This window comes from Salmo trutta, chromosome 16 (assembly GCF_901001165.1).
Source record: "Salmo trutta chromosome 16, fSalTru1.1, whole genome shotgun sequence".
In the NCBI taxonomy this organism is placed as follows: domain Eukaryota; kingdom Metazoa; phylum Chordata; class Actinopteri; order Salmoniformes; family Salmonidae; genus Salmo; species Salmo trutta.
In genome coordinates, this window is record NC_042972.1 from 33,755,557 (window position 1) to 33,778,986 (window position 23,430).

Genomic DNA, 23,430 nt, shown 5'->3' on the forward strand with positions numbered 1-23,430 from the left:
TACATCATCATGTAAAGCAGCCAATTTGAAGGAGCGAATGGCCCAACGGTTCTACAACTTGGTGCTACTGCCAAAGATACGAGATGACATTGCAGAGTATAAAAAAACGAAACTTCCACTTGTACATGGCCCTGAAGAAGGATATTTTCAAGCCAGGGGCATGGTTCAAAGGTGAGACAAATCAAGAACATGTATCAAAGGGGAGAGATATAGTCAGGTAGATCATCTGAAAACTTGGTTGATAAGTAGATGTATGGTTTCCAGGATGTAATAATGTGGAATGAAAGTAATTAAGATAATACACATTTTGCTGTCAGGCATTCAACGTTTGTGGACTTCTCTATCTGTATACTGGATTTTGTTCTGGGTGCATGTTACAGTCGCTGCCACTGGGTGGCAGTATTGTCTAATCAGATATAAACTCGACCAGATTTATACTGTTATTTTGGTTCCTTAGTAAAGAAAGCACGGATTTGAGTGGTCAGAAAAGCTATGATGCTAACCAATAAACAAAACAAAAAATACCTAAGGTTGAGTGTTTATCTCAAGGTAAATAACAATGATCAACTATGATCTATTTAACATGTTCAACTAACGACTAACTCTAAACAGCATGTTTCATGTGTCACTGGATGTGTCTTCACACATTGGTTCGCTTTCTCACTCAGGCATCCTGATCCCGAGCTGTGAATTTCGAACATGAATTCTCAGAGAGGCTATCATCATTGGTAGCATACTCACAAAGTGCTCAATCCCTGTAGTGCATTCCGGGTAAGAGACACACTTTTACCTGAGTTATGTGTGCAGTTTTGTATGATCTACGATGCCCTAATGTAATTGCTCAGCTTGCCGTTTTGGTTAGGGACTTGGTGTTTAAGCGTGGCAGCTTGACTATCGCTGATTATGTACGTGGAAATTAATGTGAATGTATGGTACAGTATTAAAGGTAGTAGAACAGCAGGGCTTGCCACAACTTGTCCTCTATTGAAATAATGCAGTAAACAAATGACTCGGATTCTTTTTTTTTGCAGTGATGCCATGCTCAAACTGGCAGAGATGGAGTACAATGGAGTATTTTCCTGCGACTCTTACTGGTTACTGGACAAGAAATACGCCCTGCCGTGTCCTGGATGCCCAGGTCGGCCACTTCCTGTTCTTCCGCATATGCGTGTCCTTTCTGTGCGGTGGCACCAACGTCTGCTCACCATGGCGCAGCACTACAAGGCCGACCTGGCCTCCGAACAGAAGGATGCTCTGCTGGAGCTGATTAAATTGCAGACACACCCCATATTTCTGCAGAGATCCCGTCGGGAGCTGCAGAACTCGGTCCCGTGATCTGGAAACCGCCATGCCTGTCACAAATGGCCTTGGACTGACTGTTACTGTAAAAATAAAAATGTTGACATGTTTTTTTTTGTTTTAAGTAAGATGTCTTAAGTTGTATTGCTACCATCCACAAAAAAGGCCAGAATCCCCCCCCCCCCCTGACTGGTACCCTGGCCTGGCCTGGCCTACCAGATGACTCCAAGGTGTGACAGCTCGAGCTGCGTTTGAAATTCCCATGGTGCTAGGGGGCGCGAGGGCATATAGCGTTTCGCATCTCGCTTCTACACGTTAGAGTTCACATATATAACATTAGCGAACTAAAGTCATGTGAATGAGAGGAAAGGAACCCGACCTACTATTTGACGACAAAGGACATTCTGAATTTTCAGAAAATCCAGAACATTTCTGCTCTGTTAGCTAGCTATAGTAGCTGAGAGGGAGGCAGAGGTAAAAAACTTCGCTAACGCCAATTAACATATTGAGTTTGTTAGCTAAGCTAGCTAACTGAGGGAGACCCTACTAACGTTGTCCAACAACCCTCTAATGGAGTTGTTGTGTCACGAGGATGGACGATTCCAAGCCGCCTCAGAAAGCACCACCGAATATATGAATTCTGCTGCTCTTCGGGCCAGCTCTGACCCGACCCTGACACAGGACCATCGAGCATTGCAGAACCTTCTGTCACTGGAAAAGACCAGTCGGGCCTCACCATCATACTTCGGCACGATTCAGACAGACATTCAGCCATATATGCGGAGAATATTGGCAGTATGGATGCTACAGGTAATGTATGACAAAATATCCAAAGTGAATGACATTCAGGTCACGGTTAGTGTTAATTTTGATAGGATTCTGCTGTCAACTCGGATGTAATTCTTTAATTGACCACCGTCATCCAATATTAAGGTTACTTGTCTCAGTTTCCTTTCTTATGTAGCTAATGCACTCATCAGCCTGCATTGCACCTGAAAGTAAGAGGTACTCGCTTGGACTGATTGGGTAAAATACCAGAGGCGCAACTTTCACTGGGGACGGGGGACATGTCGCCCTCACATTCTTAAATTGCATATTTGTCCCCCCCCCCAGTTTTATCATTGCAATGTGATACATAACAAGGCAACGGTGTGCTTTAGGACCATGCGGACAACTCTGCGTGGTCTGATAGGCTGTTTGGAGAGTGTATAAGACTGGATAAAAAAATCCAAAATAATTATGTCCCCCCCACTTCTAAAACCAAAGTTACACCCCTGTAAAATACAATCACCAAATGAGAGAGACATTGGAGTACAAGAAAACTACAAGAAACATGCATGTGTATAGAAACAAATCTATCCATGAAACCAGTAAAGTCCTTACTTATCATTGTTTAACAAACTTCTTTCTTCCAACAGGTTTGCGAGGAGCAGAAGTGTGAGGAAGAGGTGTTTCCTTTGGCCATCCACTATCTGGACCGTTACATGAGTTGCTTCCCTATTCAAAGGTCCAACCTGCAGCTTTTAGGTGCTGTTTGCATGTTCCTGGCCTCAAAACTGCGTGAGACGGTACCCCTGAGTGCCAGCAAGCTCTGCATCTACACTGACAATGCCATTACAGTGTCAGAGCTCCTGGTAAACACAAGATTTGTTTACAAGTTCCATGTGCTTTTGCCATAAGTATAATAAAAGGCTGATAAATTTGATGAGCTTTGACTCATCAATAAGTGTGTTATTACTTCGTAATAGCAGGTTGAATGCACTTTCAGTTCTCTGTTCTGCTTTTCTGTCAGTGGGAGCCTATTTTATGTTATTGTAATAGCCTACATATGTATTTATGTTATGCAGCAGTTGGAGCTTATGCTGGATTTAATGTATTGTGTGTGTCTGTTTTGCAGCAGTGGGAACTTTTGGTGGTGGCAGGGTTAGAGTGGGACCTGGCTTCTGTGTTACCCTCTGACTTCCTGGAGCAAATTCTTCATGGCATACCCATAATCCCTCACAACCTCCATGCCTTGCGCAGGCATGTCCACTCCTACATTGCACTGGCAGCCACAGGTAGAGACAGGCATTGGGTAACTCATGGCGATGTGTGACTTGCTTTTAGCAATGCAGAAACATTTAGGCCTACAAGTCAAGTATCATAGAAAAACTAACATCACAATGTTATTCTACGTGCGTGTTATTCTATGTGCGTGGCACTTTGATTAATGATGATAATAGCTTTTGTTTCAAGAAATCAAGTGGCTCTGTGTGAGGCAAACAAAGGGCACACAGCAGCCATAACTTTGATTACAATGTGTCAGCGGTTCATTTGGGGGTGGGGGGGTGGGGGTGAGTTTGTGTAATCCTGTATTGTGCGGTGTGAAAGACCCATGTCCGTCCATTCAACTGCCTGATTTCCCACAAATCTCCCACGAGGTTGCCCGAGGCAACCAGTCACTGGGATACAGTCATGGTCATTTTGAATAGGCCGTTTTATTGTATCTGGATGTGGCCCATTCCGGACTTTGAAACCTATTCTATGAGGTGTGGGTGAAAGGATTGCCTGAGATTGATTAATTGTCTCGTCTTTCCTGCCTGAAGCCATTGGATTTTCAGGTTTTGAGAAATTACCGTCTTTAAGCACTTCCTATTGTCTGTCTGTCAGGGCGGGTCTATAATGGCAGCATTCCTCTACTCCTATGGCATTCTGCCTCAGCGATCAATGATGTCTGCTCCAAACCACTAACTCACAATTGTTAAGAAATTGTTTTCTGTTGCACACCTGGTATTATGTTCCTTGTCCACAAAGTGGGTCTGACAATTGCTGTCATCTAAGCAGATTACTATAACAGACTAGTCAAACCTATAGGTATTACATTTCCGCTGATCTCTCGTTTATCTCCCTGCTTTTAGAGTTTAAGTTCTCTGTGTTCCTGCCTTCCACTATTGCCTGTGCCAGTGTGGGCACTGCCATTCGCAGACTGAAGCTCCTGGAAGGAGCTCTATCCAATGATTCACTCATGCAGTTGCTAGCCAACATCTTGGCCATTGATCTGGTGAGGCGAATATTTAACTAGAAACCTGCTGCTCCTTCTTTTAACCTTGTCTGCTTCCTCTTCAAGCAAATGCCTGTATTTTTCTTGTTTGTCTGACTCCTCCTTGTTTGTCTGGCCCCTCCTACTCTACAAGGTGCAGAAAAAGGCCTCCTTTATTCAAGGAAGCAAGCGAACTGGTTTTGAAACAAATAGTACAAATGTCAGTGTTTTCTTTGGGCCTTGGTTGGTGAGGACTCTGGAGTTTGATGTTTCAGCCTTTCATTTTACCATTCTTAAACTCTTTCTTTACTGCTCTGTCCCCAAACAGGAGTCTCTCTGCTGCTGCTCTGACCAGTTGGAGGGTGTGCTGGAGCTCAGCCTGCCCCCCTGCCCCCAGGCACCGGGGGCTTGCCGTTCAGGGACGCCCGGCCCAGAGGTCAGCTACACCCCCACTGACATCCAGGACGTACACCTGTCACCACTGGGCTAGAGATGACACCAAGCAGACACTAACTGCTCTCTTAACAATGACTGGAGCTTATTTATACCGTTGTGACCATAATGAGGGAGGTGTCTTAACTACCCCGTAAGACTATTTTTGGCAGTCACTAAAACAAAGAATGTATGTGATAAGAAACAACATGTCTTATAAGCATTACTGTGTTCACACATAATGAATTGTGGAGATCTTTTTGATGTCCAAAGGTTTTTTTCTGTTTACATTATATTTTACAGTGTGTTTGAGTTCTTTGTCGTTGCTATGCTGTTGCTGCTAAGGTTTTTTAAAGGACGTTTTAAAACTTAAGTTACTGTCGCTAGCTTCAGGGAACACAGGGCTATCTTTTTAACATAAAACATGCTATTTGTGATATTGCCAGAAGTATTACACTGAATTTCCATTTCAATGTTTGCACTGTGTGAGTTTGCTGAGTGGTGTTCTCTGAATACATTATGAATTATATAAAATGCTGCTTTTCATGGTGTTGTATTTAGTACCCCTTCTGACATCTCTCATCCTGCGAACAGTCACTCACTCAGGACAGTTACAGTACACCTCTATATCTTGGCTAATGCCAGCAGAGTTTGATAAGCACAAACAATGCCATGCATTGATTCCTGGTATCAGCGTACCAATCAGCCTACTAAATCAATAGTATAGCCACAACTACCATAAATGTCCCAAACGAGGTCAAAGACAATAAAGGAATCATTCATATGGGTATAGTTCATTTCAATATTTTTTTTTTTAATGATTCACTGGGCCAAGTCAGATCAGCGCACAAGCTGACAACAGATAAGCCGGGCACTTTGGCAAACATGGATAATGTCCCATTCATGAAAAACACAATTGCTTAGATTTACCTGTATCTATTAACATGGCAACATTTTTATGGTTGTGTTGACATGAGTTGGTTAACAATTGATAGGTCACTTAATGGAACTGTATGAACATTTTGTAGTTCCTGTATAATACTGAGGGGAAAAAAAGAATCACCTGAATCTGTTTGAGCATCAAAGTGTGAATATCTTTGTTTTAACCTCCTTTGTTGACCGCTCTTGTATACTACTAAAACCAAGAGTTCTATTTCCCTTTATCCCTACAGTGTTAAATATAAAAGCAACCTATTAAAAACCAACAATAAGAAATCACCACATTCCAGTCATTGAACAGCAACTTGATGTTGTAGCCCCTTGTGCGAAGCTTTGTGTGCAGTTTGTTCCACATTCAAGTGAACCCTGATAAACATTTTATATAATTATCAGGTTTCAATAGTCTGAGCAGCTCCTAGGCACAGTTTTTCATAGTATTAATCATGTTAAGGTGTTAAAACAGAATAAATTGAATCAATCCTAGTCATAATCATGAAATGCCCAAGATGGCACATCAAAGTCACAAATACCAGTCTTTGGCCACATGCTGTTACTGGGAAACCGAAAAGCACCTTTAGACCCGTCCTTGTAAATTAATTAACTCATAAAAATGTCACATGTATCGGTCTGAACTAGTTCTTCAGTTCACTGTCTGGGGAAGTTACACATTAACTAGTTACCACATGCTAAAGATCACGGTTTAATTCCAGAGAACAGCTGGAATACTGCTACAGTACTTAACCCGCCAAAAAACTGAGATACTTAACATTTACTGTAAACCCCCCTTTTCATCTGAAATGCACTGTACACCGAGTAAATTTAGGCTGAATAGAATAGTAGCAGGTTCTACAAGTTCTTGCTCGTGTGCCTCAGGGCTTAAAGGGGCAATCTGCAGTTTGAACAATAAAGCGGTAACCCGGTAAACAGCTGAGGGGTGGGGCTGGAGAAATGTAACCACTCAAAATGTACAGAGCTATGTATAAAGGGACTGACCATCCATGATTTCAAGATTATAGTTTTAACCATGGTTTGAGACTATACAGTGTTTGTTTCCATTTACATTGTTTAAAACAAAGGAGTATAACAAGCTCATATTTTGGGTTCTGATGGGGTACAACAGTCGAACTAAGCTGATGAGGCATCTATAAGTTATATTCGTCATTAATTTAAATGTTTAATATTGGATGTACCAACTGCAGATGGCTCCTTTAATGGATGTCATTATTACCTTTACTTATTATTTTGAGTCATCTTTCCAGGTGTAAATAAATTCCAGTTGAACCATAACAGTCAGTAGTAGAGTCCGCAGCTCTGCAGGCCCAGATGAATCTGTCTTATTAACATGGTGATTGAACAGAAAAAAATAGTGCTCTACATGTTTTCACATTTTAGCTTTGGTATTAAACTGTCAATTCCCTCAAACCCTGAACAAAAATGCTACATTTTGAAATCAAAATCCAAAAGTCAACATTGAAAACCCCACAAAGCCAATTGGAACTTGGTCCAGACAAAATGTCACAATTAACAGCTACCAATATTTTTGAAAAACACCGTGTACCCTCTGTTTTTCTGACCAAACATTTAGTCCCTGAAAAAACTATTGTATTGAAAAGTCTGGATATCCCTGGCAAAGAAACAAAAAAATGGGAATATCTCAAACCTCTGATCTAGTTAACTAATTGAGAGGCATTTATTTTACAATGTTTGTCTAAACTAGCAATGAGTCTGATATGAGTCTAGATTCTTTCTCCCTTTGCTATAATCTGTTTTTGGTAAAGTTCTTATAGTACTGCATCAAAACAATGTCGCATCACAAGTGGCTACTGTAGCTACTCACTTCTCCTATACAACTTTGGCTATCAAGTCACACATTACCACAAATGTGTTCAGCTATCAGCCAACTTTAAACAACTGCCTCAGTCCTTTGAGAATGTTATATTATACTGTCCTGGGACACTTGCTGGTCCTCAGCTGGCTGCAGCTCCTCCGATCACCATGGCCTGCTTGTAGGCTTCTGTCACGTTCTCACAGTCTGTGATAGAGAAAGCGCTGTCAGCCACCCCAGATTGGTAACAGGCCATGTCCCAGGGTCCTCTCTGCCTCAGCAGGTCTTGCCCAAGCCCCTCTTCTCGGATGTCCAGGAGGTTGTCAGCGGACACGCAGCCCCTCATGGTGCCCTTGGCTAGGCGTTCGCTGGGTGCCGCTGGCCCGACGCGGTCAGGCAGATCCAGCTGGTCAAAGGACTCTGAGGAGAGGATGCTGTCCTCGCTGATTGCCCCGCTGGGTCGTGCTCTCGTGCCCCCCCTTGGCAGGGAAGACGCCAGCTGGTCCAGAGACCCAAACTCCTGCAGTAGGCCTGAAGAGAACTTGCCGTGGCGCTTCAGGATGCCCTTTCGGTGGGGCGGTGCTGAGGGGCAGAGCTGGGCCTGGGGTGTCTGGGCAGAGTCACTGCTGTCTGGGGAGGAAGAGTAGTAGCCAGACTCTCGCTCGGCTGGTTTCTTCAAGATGCCTTTGCGGGGCAGCGATGCAACAGGCGGGGGCTGGGCCGGGGTGGAGAGTTCATAGTCCCTCACTGGTTCCTCCATCACTGGGGTTGTAGCCTCGCTGAGGGCCTTCTGCTTCAGGCTGCCTCGTCTCTTCAGTATGCCCTTGGAGGGCCGAGCGGTGGCCCCATCATTCATGGTCTGGGACACGTTGTTCTCCTTGCGTGACCTCCGTAGGGACCGCTGACGCACCACGTCCCCTCCACCGCTCCCGTGGGACCGCAACAGACAGCGCACCTTGGAGCTGTTCTCCAGTAAAGGCCGGGAGTTTCGACGCAGCCAACTGGCAATGCTGGCAAGGCCTCCAGGCTGCTGTGTGGATGCAGTGGTCTTCTCACTTGGTTGTAGCAATGTTGCATTCTCACTCTCGGCCAGTAGGGGTTTCTGGTAACCCCAGTTGAGCCACCAGTGTCCAGCGATCTCCTCTATGGTAGCTCTGCGCTCAGGATTCACCATTAGCATCCAGCGAATCAGCCCACAGGCATCTGAGACAGGGAGAAAGAACATACACCAGTATTTTCAACTGATACAGCTCTGCTGGGCTACAATAGGATATAACTTTAACACACACACACACACCACACACCACTACATGGCAGAACTACATCCCAGTTAGGAGAGGCTATACTCTGTAAAAGACTCACCTGAAGGGTTGGTGGGTTTGCGGTAGTTTCCAGTGCTAATCTGCTGGACCAGGTTCTTGTAGTTTTGCCCATCGAAGGGCATGGCCCCATGGACCAGGGTGTAGAGCAGAACGCCCAGCGACCAGGTGTCCACCTCGGGCCCTTTGTATGGCCGCCCGTTAACGATCTCTGGAGAAGCATACAGAGGGCTGCCACAAAACGTCTGCAGGTACTCATCACCATGGTACAGGTTGGACAGCCCAAAGTCAGCAATCTGGAACAACAATCAAATAGAAGTTTTCCCTTAGGTACAATCACTATTCAATGAACACTAGGAACTACAAACAAGTGAAAGTAGAGAACCGAATTGGAGTGGATGACAGGAATCGTTTTCCACCAGTATGTGAGAGTTGGTCATGTGTAAATTATCCAAGCAACACTGCAGTGTGAACTGTGCAGGTATGAGAGTGACCTACGTGTGAATGCCTCAGGTGCGCAAATGCTAAAGATTGTAGATTGTCACAGGTGCTAAGACACAGTAGCCCTTTGTCCATACCTTAATATTGCCCTTTCCATCTAGTAAAATGTTCTCCAGCTTCAAGTCCCGATGTACTATCCCATTCTGTGTGATGAGAAGAAGATAAACTATTAAGGTCTTCATGTTGACACAGTTGACACCTAAGTTGGCTGATATGAGTCTTTGCTATTTGCCCACAATGTGTTAAAAAAAAGAAGAAAAAAAAGAGTGAAGCCCTCAACATTTGGGTCAGAACAGAGGTTGTTCCCAACAGAAGATTGTTCTGGAATGTCAGCTATGCTCCATTGTCCTCCACTCTACAGGGGGGCATGCCTCTGACAGGCGTGGAGCAAGAGCTTAAATTTAGTTCAACTTCAAGAAATGCAAATCAAACTATTTGTCTTGCAACTCCTGTTACAATCGCTCAAAAATGTGCTACATTTTTAACTAGGTGGAATTTCCATTTTAAATTTGATGTTGCATTGAGGTAAAGAAAACATACAAGAGCCAGTGAACATAGAAAAATGCTTTTAGTAACTGTAAAAAGGGTTCAGAACATACTACTTATTGATTTGATATACATTTGTTTCTAAATGTACTGTACATCAAATTGATAATACAAATAGTTGACTTAATGAGGGACCACATTTTATTGGACCAACAATATTCTAACATTAAACAACCAGCCTAAGAGCAATTTCATACAGCAATAAAGTACCTCAAATATTGGCATATCTGACAAAAGACAAACAGAATAGACAGCTGGGTAGCAGAAAGAGCGCTTTTACCGGCCCATTTCCTTCACTTTGTCAACTCAGGTCAGTTTTATATGGTATTAAACTCCTCCTACCTCACAGAGAACAGGCCTAAGTGGTTCTTACGGTAATGTACAGAAAAACAGTATACTATTACACCAAGTATTCTAGACACCGTGATTGTTTGCGACACTACTATGGGCCTTGGGGGAGTAACGAGTAGATGTGTGTGTGCATGTGTGTGTGTGTGTGTTCACAGAGCCTGTCTGTTCCCTCGCATCCTCATTAGAGAGAGAGAGAGACAGAGAGAGGGTGTGTATGTGTGTGATTGTGTTGAGACGAATGGCCTTTGGCCCTGACGCTGACTCTCCATAAACCTAACGGTTCATTTCACCCTACAGAGCTGGCCGACGGTGAATGATGCCCATTATGTAACTGCCAGGGTGGCTTTGCCAGCACTCTAGGGAGGAGGCTGATGAGTGGGCAGGCTAGTGGGGTTCCCTGCCTACTTACTGTCCCTGTGTGCCCAGTCACAAATATGCCCATGAGGTACAGCATGTTGTGGGCACTGATGGAGATTTAACAGTGGTCTGTTCTTTGTTTAGGCTGATTTAAGAAAAACGAGATGGCTGTAATTATATGAGACCACTCTATTGGTAAATACGAAACAAGTGTACAGAGATGTAGGCTAATCTCAGAACCAAATCTCATACACTGTCAAGACAGACTAATAGCGATGCAATGCCTTACCCTGTGGCAGTAGTGTACAGCTGACACGATTTGTCTGAAGAAGTGTCTGGCCTCGCGTTCTGAGATCCTCTGCTTTTCAGAGATGTAGTCGTAAAGGTCACCTCGGCTAGCATACTCCATCACAATCACAATCTTGTCCTTGTTCTCGAACACTGCGAGGCCACACACAGGAAAACAGTCAAACAAAGGTACACGGCAACGTAGGCGGGATGGGTTGTTACAGGGAAAACACGTCAGTGGTGATGGGGAATTGGGAAGCTCAGACGGCACTGCAGCGGATTATGTAACCAAGAACGGATCAATCTCAAACAAAGGTCTTCCGTGACCAGACTCTGCTCCACAGAGTTCAGTGTGAAAAATCTTATTCAGGTGTCACGTTTCATTGCATATGCAATTTGATCACATCTTATTGTTTTGTTCCCGAGAAGTTTTACTATTGTATCTGTGCGTGACTATTGTAAAATCAACAGGGCTGACCGCAACCTGGGTCTCAATGCGACTTCCCTGTCTAAATAATGGGCAAATTAAATTTAAAAAAATCCCTCATTGGGATTTGAGACAGACGTATGTACCTTCATATATGGTGATGATGTAGGGGTGATTGAGTGAGGACATGATCTCAATCTCTCTGCGAATGTGCACTAGGTCCTGCTCATCCTGGATCTTCTCCTTTCTGATGGACTTAATGGCAACCTGGGTAAAGGTAAAGAGAAGAAAAATAAAATAAGGCTTTGAGAAAGGTATGCATTAGAACAAACTGTGTTTACTTTAAATTGCATGTCATTTTCATTGTAATATGATCGTATAATGCACACGTCAAAGTGTCTGCGGGTTTTCGCTCCTCCCACATTTTATTGGTCGCATACACATATTTAGCAGATGTTATTGCGGGTGTAGCAAAATCGAACAATACACTCAAATCTAAAAAGTAAAAGACTAGAATTAAGGTCACTGATTAGTAAGGAACTCCCCTCACCTGGTCGTCTAGGTCTTAGTTGAAAGGAAAAAAACAAACCAGCAGACACTAGGCCAGGGTTTTCCAACTGGTGGCCCACGAGACAAATTCCCCCCCCCCCCAAGTTTTCTGAGCAAAATTGTATTATTGTTGGACATAAAAGGCTGTAATTTTTTTCCTACTGAAATCTGTTCCCAAGTAGTCCCACAAATAACAGAGACACATGACCGTATACAAATGTAAGCAAGGTTAGAAATTATTATGTTTTAGTCAAACATGTGTTTGGGCTTCTTGCAGTCAATTTGCAATCTACAAAAGATTTGTAATAAAACATTTAAAAGAAACTGGGTGGTTAGAGCTCTGAATGCTGATTGTCTGATACCCGTGGTATACAGTCTGATATACCATGGCTATGACAGAACAATTCTTTTTATTGCTCTAATTACATTGGTAACCCATTTATAAACAGTGATAAGGCACCTCAGGGGGTTGTGATATATGGCCAATATACCATGTCTTAGCGTTGTGTCGTGCATCAGAACAGGGACTTATTACCCTGACCATCCGCTCCCCAAAAAAAGTTATAAATAACAATAAAATCATCCCAGGTATAAATCTAGTTGAAGATCCCTGCACTAGGCCCTCCATGGAATGAGTTTGACACGCCTGATATAAAAGCATCCACCATCACTGACAGGTTAAACATGAATCAGTTTATTCTCAAAGACAATCAATATACTAAATAATGTAGCAAGTCCTGCCAAGGGAATGTCACATAAACCAAACAGCACAATGTAAGACAGTTAATCAAGATGTTAAAATCCATACAATGGTAACAAAGGGGCCTGCCAGGAAGATTTAAAACCTCTTAAGGATCGGCCCCTTTAAAAAAAAAAATTTTTTTTTAAAAAGTTAAAAAATATATATTTAAAAGAATTATAAAATCGCCTAAAATGACGTACCCAAATCTAACTGCCTGTAGCTCAGGCCCTGAAGCAAGGATATGCATTTTCTTGGTACTATTTGAAAGAAAACACTTTGAAGTTTGTGGAAATGCGAAAGGAATGTAGGAGAATTAGATCTGGTAAAAGATAATAAACACAGCAAAAAAAGAAACGTCCGCTCACTGTCAACCGTGTTTATTTTCAGCAAACTTATGTGTAAATATTTGTATGAACATAAGATTCAACAACTGAGACATAAAATGAACAAGTTCCACAGACATGTGACTAACAGAAATTGAATAATGTGTCCCTGAACAAAGGGGGGGGGGGGTCAAAATCAAAAGTAACAGTCAGTATCTGGTGTGGCCACCAGCTGCATTAAGTACTGCAGTGCATCTCCTCATGGACTGCACCAGATTTGCCCGTTCTTGCTGTGAGATGTTACTCCACTCTTCCACCAAGGCACCTGCAAGTTCCCGGACATTTCTGGGGGGGAATGGCCCTAGCCCTCACTCTCCGATCCAACAGGTCCCAGACATGCTCAATGGGATTGAGATCCGGGCTCTTCGCTGGCCATGGCAGAACACTGACATTCCTGTCTTGCAGGAAATCACGCACAGAACGAGCAGTATGGCTGGTGGAATTGTCATGCTGGAAGGTCATTTCACCTTTATTTAACCAGGTAGACCAGTTGAGAACAAGTTCTCATTTACAACTGCGACCTGGCCAAGATAAAGCAAAGCAGTGCGACAAAAACACAGTTACACATGGGATAAACAAACGTACAGTCAATAACACAATAGAAAAATCTGTATACAGTGTGTGCAAATGAAGTAAGGAGGTAAGGCAATAAATAGGCCAAAAGTGGCGAAGTAATTACAATTTACACGAGTGATATACAGTTGAAGTCGGAAGTTTATATACACTTAGATCGGAGCAAAATAAATGTGTTTTTCAACCACTCCACAAATTTCTTGTTAACAAACTATAGTTTTGACATGCCGGTCAGGACATCTACTTTGTGCATGACAAGTAATTTTTCCAACAATTGTTTGCAGACAGATTATTTCACTGTATCACAATTCCAGTGGGTCAAAAGTTCACATACACTAAGTTGACTGTGCCTTTAAACAGCTTGGAAAATTCCAGAAAATTATGTCCTGGCTGTAGAAGCTTCTGATAGGCTAATTGACATAATTTCAGTCAATTGGAGGTGTACCTGTGGATCTATTTCAAGGCCTATCTTCACAGTAAAACGAGTTCTATATCGACATAACCTGAAAGGCCGCTCAGCAAGGAAGAAGCCACTGCTCCAAAACCGCCATAAAAATGCCAGACTACGGTTTGCAACTGCACATGGGGACAAAGATCGTACTTTTTGGAGAAATGTCCTCTGGTCTGATGAAACAAAAATTGAACTGTTTGGCCATAATGACCATCGTTATGTTTTGAGGAAAAAGGGGAATGCTTGCAAGCCGAAGAACATCATCCCAACCGTGAAGCACGGGGGTGGCATATGTCCTCATATGTATGTGCATATGAGGATGTGCAAGTTAAAATACTGGTGTGCAAAAGAGCAGTAAAACAAAAAATATGGGGATGAGGTAGGTAGTTGGTTGGATGGGCTATTTACAGATAAGCTGTGTACAGCTGCAGCGATCGTTAACTGCTCTGACAGCCGATGCTTGAAGTTAGTGAGGGAGATATAAGTCTCCAGCTTCAGTGATTTTTGCAAATTGTTCCAGTCATTGGCAGCAGAGAACTGGAAGGATAGGGGGCCAAAGGTGGTGTTGGCTTTGGGGATGACCAGTGAAATATACCTACTGGAGCGCGTGCTACGTGTGGGTGTTGCTATGGTGACCAGTGAGCTAATATAAGGCGGGCGTTACCTAGCAAAGACTTATAGATGACCTGGAGCCAGTGGGTTTGGGGACGAATATTTAGCGAGGACCAGCCAACGAGAGCATACAGGTCGCAGTGGTGGGTAGTATATGGGGCTTTGGTGACAAAACGGATGGCACTGTGATAGACTACATCTAATTTGCTGAGTAGAGAGTGTTGGGGGCTATTTTGTAAATGACATCGCCGAAGTCAAGGATCGGTAGGATAGTCAGTTTTACAAGGGTATGTTTGGCGGCATGACTGAAGGAGGCTTTGTTGCGAAATGGGAAGCCGATTCTAGATTTAATTCTAGATTGGAGATGCTTGATGTGAGTCTGGAAGGAGAGTTCACAGTATAACCAGACACCTAGGTATTTATAGTTGTCCACATATTCTAAGTCAGAACCATCCAGAGTAGTGATGCTAGGCGGGCGGGCGGGTGCGGGCAGCGATTGGTTGAAGAGCATGCATTTCGTTTTACTAGCATTTAAGAGCAGTTGGAGGCCACGGAAGGAGTGTTGTATGGCGTTGAAGCTCGTTTGGAGGTTTGTATACTTCTGGAAGGGCCAGAAGTATACAGAATGGTGTCGTCCGCTTAGAGGTGGATCAGAGAGTCAGCCGCAGCAAGAACGACATCATTGATATATACAGAGAAAAGAGGATGAGCCTGCAGGAAGGGTACCATATGAGGGAGGAAGATGTCTTCCCTGTAACGCACAGCGTTAAGATTGCCTGCAATGACAACAAGCTCAGTCCGATGATGCTGTGACACACCGCCCTAGACCATGACGGACCCTCCACCTCCAAATTGATCCCGCTCCAGAGTACAGGCCTCGGTGTAACGCTCATTCCTTCGACGATAAACAAGAATCTGACCATCACCCCTGGTGAGACAAAACCACAACCTGTCAGTGAAGAGCACTTTTTGCCAGTCCTGTCTGGTCCAGCGACGGTGGCTTTGTACCCACAGGCGACGTTGTCTGGTGAGGATCTGCTTTACAACAGGCCCTCACTCCAGCCTCTCTCAGCCTATTGCAGACAGTCTGAGCACTGATGGAGGGATTGTGCGTTCCTGGTGTAACTCGGGCAGTTGTTGTTGCCATCCTTTACCTGTCCTGCAGGTGTGATGTTCGGATATACCGATCCCGTGCAGGTGTTGTTTCACGTGGTCTGCCACTGGGAGGACGATCAGCTGTCCGTCCTGTCTCCCTGTAGCGCCGTCTTAGGCGTCTCACAGTTCAGACATTGCAATTTATTGCCCTGGCCACATCTGCAGTCCTCATGCCTCCTTGCAGCCCTCATGCCTCCTTGCAGCATGCATAAGGTACGTTCACGCAGATGAGCAGGGACCCTGGGCATCTTTATTTTGGTATTTTTCAGAGTCAGTAGAAAGGCCTCTTTAGTGTCCTAAGTTTTCATAACTGTGACCTTAATTGTCTACTGTCTGTAAGCTGTTAGTGTCTTAACGACCGTTCTACAGGTGCATGTTCATTAATTGTTTATGGTTCATTGAACAAGTATGGGAAACAGTGTTTAAACCCTTTACAGTGAAGATCTGTGAAGTTATTTTGATTTTTACGAATTATCTTTGAAAGAAAGGGTCCTGAAAAAAGGGACGTTTCTTTCTTTGCCGAGTTTACAAAGAAAATAAACTAAAAGAAAGTGAGTAATTGTTTGTTTTTTAAAACCTAGCCAAGTGTGTCAGGCAACATGTAGCCTGGGGAAGAGGTTAGGCAACATGTAGATTAGATACAATTTATCCAAATGAAAGGAGCAATCAGAAACTTAGTTTAGCTTTACCCTTCCATAGCCTGAGGATTATAGGGCTGAAAGTGTTACCTGAAAACATCCACAGTGCTACTGTGACAGGGCAGTAGAAGGAGGGACAGTGCTGGCTGTTGCGATGAAATGCATTGTCTCGTATGACGTCAGTGAGGCCCCCAGAATTAGATAATTTGAATAGAAGTGACAGAGTTTAAATGCACACATGCATCAGGGTGTGACTGCATGTAAACATGCAGGTGTGTAACTAAATGTCAGCATATCTGTGTGTATATGGTTGCCTGTGTGAAACATGCGTGTTGAGATGCTATCTGTGATTGGTGCTAATGTTTACCTATATGCCTTTTATATTGTTGTATGTATAATTGGTGTGTGTAATAGATTGCACTATATCCATGTGTACATGAAGGAATGTGTCTTAGCCTATGTGATGCAGGCTTGTTTAGATGTATGGGATTCCACACCGACCCAGAGTGCGTAAAAGTATATCAAAGGAGAGAAGAGGGGGTAATGAGGGGCAGCCGATGGTTAGAGAACATGGTCTTCTTTAGCCCTTCACATTCACCCTAATAAAGACCACAGAAACACTCCGTGACAGGAGGAGGAATGCCAGACAAGACCTTCACACTCATGGCCTCTTCCTATGAGTCATAGTCTGGATACGTCTTCTCCTATCAATTTTACTTACCTCAGGATGAATCCTTCGGTTGTTGTGTCTGTTGACTGGATTCATGGCAAAACTAATGTTCAAGTCACACTGAGCCAGTGTTAATGTAATGTTAGTGTGTTATTCCTCAATACAGGTGGAGTATAGCCACCAAATACTGGCCCTGTAAAACACTGTGGCAAGGACCAATTTTATTTATTTATCTACCTACCTAGGCAAGTCAGTTAAGAACAAATTCTTATTTACAATGACGGCCTACCCCGGCCAAACTCTAACCCAGACGACACTGGGCCAATTGTGCCCCGCCCTATGGGACTCCCAATCACGGCCGGTTGTGATACAGTCTGGAATCGAACCAGAGTCTGTAGTGATGCTTAGACCGCTGCACCACTCGAGAGCCCCCACACACACTGTGATGTTTGATGCCCACGCTCTGTGGGAGGCTAGCCTGAAGATTAATCTCCTTTGATTATGTAATATGAAACATACAAGATTTCACAAAGGGATAGGAGCAGCAGAACGCATAATGCTGTACACAGAGCCCGTAGATTAAAATGATGCCCTCCATTGTATTAAAGGTCACTCCCAGCATCGAGTTACACATCTCTGTGCCATTAGACTGGAAGATATAGGAAGATGAAGCAGAGAGAAATGCTTCTTCCTTTGGTGGAACAAGCCATGTGGGATGATACAGTCACCCCAGCCAGGTATGCAGACACGACACTTATCTTCAAAGTCTATACAGAAGTTTTGGGAGGGGAATTCCAATCATCACTTTCTTCAATTTTCTCAGGATGTTTCCCCACAGTAACCAGTCCAACCTTTAACAGCACACGGCTTGGAAAGGGCCCAACCCCAGCTGATTTAGCATGGACTTTCATGGACAAACAAACCAAACTTATTTTTTTGACACCTCAGCACATGCATGTTTTGAAGGTCAGCATAGAATGTTCAACTGTTGTTTTCTCCCTGCTTCTATACTCTCTTTGTGCTAGTCCACAGTCAATAAGGGTGTGAGCATCTGTCTGTTATGGTGGAATTGCCCTAAATGGAAATATATCTATTTCCTTATGGAACAATCCATTACTATGACGTGACCACATCAAAGGAAACCCCAAAATAAAACCCCCTCTTGTGTTCTTTCCTACAAATTGTGTTTCCTGCTTCGCTAATGGTAAATGATGAATAGTATAATGAAATGTGAAACTGAATATTGATGTTTAACATCACCGTTACTGGTCAGGATGCAGGGTTGGGGTCCATTAATCTCTCTGTGACAAATAAATTAACTTTCTTTAGCTAACACATAACTATTGCCCTCCTCTCTCCCACTCTCTCTAACCCCCCTCCTTCTGATCAATATGACAGAAGTCCAAGGTTATACCATAGAGGCATCGTGTTATGACCCGATGTTGCCTAGTTTTGGCTACAAAACTGCTGCAACTGTTCACTGAGGTTAATACTGACAAATCTATTACTTGTTTTGAACATACAAATTACATACTGAATGTTTGACAGCAAACAAATTGTGAATAATCACAAGTTAAAAAAAAATGTTTTTTTTTTACCTCATTCTCCCATCCCCCTCTTTTTGCCCCTAGGCTACAGGACAGGAATGCACCTCAGACAGGTGGGAATTTACCCAGCTGTCCCTCCGCCATACCTGAGAGGTAGGCCTAGATTAGAGAGCCATTTTAGGATGACCAACTATCACCCCATCAGGAGACACCAAAACTCCAGTATCCTTTCAAGGACAAATCTGGGCTACATATTACACCTCGGTGTCACATTTTACACATAATAAATATCATGAGGACAGGATTATGTGGGACTTCAAAAGTGTTGAGATTTTGGGACATCGACTTTCACTTTGCTAACCCACATATGCTAGTAAACTACAAGGGAGTGGTTGTTATCCATCCAACTCCTGCATTTCAGATCCCCTGCATTAAATGTATGTATGTATGTATGTATGTATGTATGTATGTATGTATGTATGTATGTATGTATGTATGTATGTATGCATGTATGTATGTATGTATGCATGCATGCATGTATGTATGTATGTATGTATGTAACTGCCCCAGTCAAGTCTAAAGATGATTTTGATGGATCACTAAATTGTTTTTGGAGGTCGGTTGCCCTTGACACAGGAACATGTTACGCACATTTCAGTCTTGTGCTTGATTCGATGAAAACTACACTTTTAATGCCCTGTTTGAAACTACAATAACAATGTGTTTTTCCAGTATGGCTCTCAATTGTCAGTACTGAATTAAGGTCATTCATAGTCATCTATAGTCTTCCCTGTGGCTCAGTTGGTAGAGCATGGTGTTTGCAACGCCAGCATGGTGTGTGTGCAACGCCAGGGTTGTGGGTTCGATTCCCACGGGGGGGCCAGTACAAAAAATAAATAAAAAAATGCGTGAAATGTATGCATTCACTACTGTAAGTCGCTCTGGATAAGAGAATCTGCTAAATTACTAAAACGTAAATGTATTGCCAAGTACTCGGTCATTGTAACTCATTCTTGTATACAACGTACCCAAGAGGTGAATGAATACAATGAGCTCAGACTGTTTGAAGATGTTCTTTAGGACACATAAGAAGTGCACATCCATTTTTATGGTCTGGATATGTGGGAGGTTTATTGGACTGTACTGAACCATCCCAGAGCATGTCCTGTTGTCTTAACCGTTGAACTCTTACTCAAACATACATTTGTCTAAATCTTTACTCAACACATTCCAAAACTGAGGGTAAATAGAAAGTGGCGTGCCTTCCCAGAAACCTCTGATACCAGTGTCAAATTGCCAACTGTCTGCCCACAGAGCTATTCACTGCCAGGCAGGCATTGCAGAATAGGCTACAAGCCAGTTTGGTGCCTCTTTGTTCTGACATGTTGGGTGCTCAATAGCCTGGACATGTTTAGTCTTAGTAGATCCAACCAAACAAGGGTTGGTCACAGTGTGGAAAAGATCACAGAATGAATCTATTGCCGATGTTGTAGCCTACCAGTTTATAAAGTCTCATCAAAACATGTTTCTCTTTCTAATGCAGGCTGCACACAGCTAAATGGTATGGGCAAAATAACACAGGCCTATAAATACCAGCAGGCGATCACCCACCTTTAGGAGTTTCTACAGTGTAAAGGAGATATGGGTGTGCTAATGGAAAGACCTGTTTTTGTTTTTAAAGGAAAGTCTATTCAAGCTCCTGGTGAACCACTCAGTGTGTCATCGTTTTGTGTCATTGTAGTTTGAGTGAGTCATGACAGAACATACACAATTACGTGTGCTTGCTTCAGTCTCCTCTGTACAACACAACAATTTGGTCTGACATGGCATCAGATACACTATATACACAGAAGTATGTGGACATCCCTTTAAATGAGTGGATTCTGCCATTTCAGCCACACCAGTTGCTGACAGGTGTATAAAATCGAGCACACAGCCAAACATTGGCAGTAAAATGGCCTTACTGAAAAGCTCAGTGACTTTCAACATGGCACCGTCATAGGATGCCACCTTTCCAACAAGTCAGTTCGTGAAATTTCTGCCCTGGTCAACTGTAAGTGATGTTATTGTGAAGTGGAAATGTCAAGGAGCAATAACGGCTCAACCGCGAAGTGGTAGGCCACACAAGCTCACAGAAGGGGACCTCCGAGTGCTGAAGAGCGTATTGCGTAAAAATCGTCTGTCCTCAGTTGCAACACTCACTACCAAGTTCGAAACTGCCTCTTGAAGCAACGTCAGCACAAGAACTGTTAGTCTGGAGCTTCATGAAATGGGTTTCCATGGCCGAGCAGCAGCACACAAGCCTACGATCACCATGCGCAATGCGAAGCGTTGGCTGGAGTGGTGTAAAGCTCGCCGCCATTGGACTCTGGAGCAGTGGAAAAGCGTTCTCTGGAGTGATGAATCACGCTTCACCATCTGGCAGCCCGACGGACATACCTTGGTTTGGTGGATGCCAGGAGAACGCTACCTGCCCCAATGCATAGTGCCAACTGTAAAGTTTGGTGCAGAAGGAATAATGGTCTGGGGCTGTTTTTCATAGTTCTGGCTAGGCCCCTTTGTTCCATTGAAGGGAAATCTTAACGCTACAGCAATGACATTCTAGACAATTATGTGCTTCCAACTTCGTGGCAACAGTTTGGGGAAGGCCTTTTCTTGTTTCAGCATGACAATGCCCCCATGCACAAAGCGAGGTCCATGCAGAAATGGTTTGTCGAGATCAGTGTGGAAGAACTTGACTGGCCTGCACAGAGCCCTTACCTCAACCCCATCGAACACCTCGGGATGAATTGGAACGCTGACTGCAAGCCAGGCCTACTTGCCCAACATCAGTGCCCGACCTCACTAATGCTCTTGAAGCTGAAAGGAAGCAAGTCCCTGCAGCAGTGTTCCAACATCTAGTGGAAAGCCTTCCCAGAAGAGTCAAGGCTATTATATCAGCAAAGGGTAGACCAACTCCATTTTAATGCCTATGATTTTGTAATGGGATGTTCGAGGAGCAGGTGCCCACATACACTACATTACCAAAAGTATCACAGAATGTAGGATATCGGTATAATGTACAAATAATAAATACAACAGTCTACATAATTAAACCAACAAAGTAGGCCAACAGATTAATTAAAGGCCTAAACATTTTATGAAATTGTAATGACAAATCATGAAATATTTAAAAAGGCTACTCATAACAAATTTGAAAATGAGAATAAGCATTAAAAAAAACGTACCATTCTACCGGATCTCTCGATTGCTTTTTTCACTTTTCCGTAAGTCCCTTTTCCAAGAGTTTCAAGAAATTCATACCGATGCTTCAGATTGTGTTTATGATGATGTCTCTTCACCGCTTGCCTTTTCACGGGTGCCTCGGAGACCGATTTTCTAACAAGCGAGTGGCCATGACCAGGTAACTGCTGTCTATTGTCGGATAAAGTTGATGATCGCCCACCACTGTTGAAATCGTTAGGATCCATTATAGATTGCAACCACTTTTTATTTCTCCTACAGTTGAATGGCTAGACTATACAAATATAACACATTTAAAACATGTATTTTGTTGTATATACTCCTCATCAGGTGGCCTTGTCTTCTGTGTTGGTTTCATGAAGTCGATGAAGGTGACCACTCCTCCTATTTGAATATCCAATAAACAGGCATCGTTGCCCATTTGCTGTTGTTTTACCAGGAGGCGTGTGAGCTTCATGGTGCTTTCCAGACAACTGGGAACTCGGAAATAACCGAGGTGAAGTCATGACATCGGCGATCTACAGGTCGGGACGTCAGAGCTGAAGTTCTCGAATTGTAATTTCAAGTTGAATGACCGTTCATACAAATTTCCCCATCTCGGAGCACATTTTTGTCCGAGTTCCTAGTTGTCTTAAACACACTGAAGTCGGAGATTTCCGAGTTCCCAGTTGAACAAGGCATCATTGTGGGCGGAGTTCGGGTAATATGTTCAAAACAACTGGGAACTGGGAAGTCGGAATTATCAGACTTCCGACTTCAGTGCATTCAAGACATCTGGGAACTCAGAAAAAACGAGCTCCGACTGTGAAAAATGTATTTGAACGGTCATCCAACTCGGAATTCCAACTCGAGAACTCGTGCCTCAGTCTAGACCTGAAGATCACTGACGTCATGATTTGACCACGTATTTTTCCGAGTTCCCAGTTGTTTTGAACTGGGAACTCGAAAAAACAACAAGGTCAAATCATGACGTCAGTGAGCTTCAGGTCGGAAAGTCTGAGCTGTAGAAAGATGCCCGGGTTTCCTACTTGGAATTCCGAGTTCGATGACCGTTCAAAACGATTTTCCCATTCGGAGCTCGTTTTTTTACGAGTTCCCAGTTGTTTTGAACGCACTGAAGTTAAGTCGGAGATTTCTCAGTTCCCAGTTGTTCTTGAACTCGGCATTATTTCGTTTTCTGCCAATGCAAAACACTGCACCAACAGTCCCAAAATGTCAGGCAAGCTAAATCAGGTGCATCTGTTCCTCACAAAGAAAATGTTCCTACATTTAGTTTCACAAGTTCTTATCTGTTCTCTTCAACATTGCCAGCTGTTTGCCAGGCTATGTGCATGGATTAGAGTCAGTAGTGGAAAAAGTACTCAATTGTCATACTTCAGTAAAAGTAAAGATACCTTAATTAATAGAAAATGACTCAAGTAAAAGTCACCCAGCAAAATACTCCTTGAGTAAAAGTCTAAAAGTATTTGGTTTTAAATATAGTTAATTATCAAAAGTAAATGGAATTGCTAAAATGTACTTAAATATCAAAATATTAACCATTTCAAATTCCTTATATTAAGCA

General features: G+C 43.2%; 2 protein-coding genes across 3 annotated transcripts; one reads left to right on the forward strand and one right to left on the reverse strand.

Moving 5' to 3' along the window:
- The first annotated feature begins 201 nt into the window (after positions 1-201).
- On the forward strand, positions 202-5,296 carry ccnd3 (cyclin D3). 2 transcript variants are annotated; one of them, XM_029694093.1, is made up of 7 exons: positions 202-549; positions 669-771; positions 1,032-2,109; positions 2,718-2,933; positions 3,197-3,356; positions 4,197-4,339; positions 4,647-5,296. In XM_029694093.1, exons 3-7 carry the CDS (start codon positions 1,870-1,872, stop codon positions 4,806-4,808), a joined length of 921 nt encoding a protein of 306 aa, XP_029549953.1. In that variant the 5' UTR covers positions 202-549; positions 669-771; positions 1,032-1,869; the 3' UTR covers positions 4,809-5,296. The 2 variants fall into 2 exon arrangements, with proteins under 2 accessions (XP_029549953.1, XP_029549952.1); XM_029694092.1 differs by having other exon boundaries at positions 202-771.
- A 242-nt stretch (positions 5,297-5,538) lies between these two features.
- nuak2 (NUAK family, SNF1-like kinase, 2) lies at positions 5,539-22,519 on the reverse strand. The gene is made up of 6 exons (XM_029694091.1): positions 21,851-22,519; positions 11,450-11,570; positions 10,878-11,029; positions 9,412-9,477; positions 8,877-9,129; positions 5,539-8,717 (listed from the first exon to the last, which is right to left on the reverse strand). Exons 1-6 carry the CDS (start codon positions 22,091-22,093, stop codon positions 7,657-7,659), a joined length of 1,896 nt encoding a protein of 631 aa, XP_029549951.1. The 5' UTR covers positions 22,094-22,519; the 3' UTR covers positions 5,539-7,656.
- Positions 22,520-23,430: the final 911 nt, after the last annotated feature.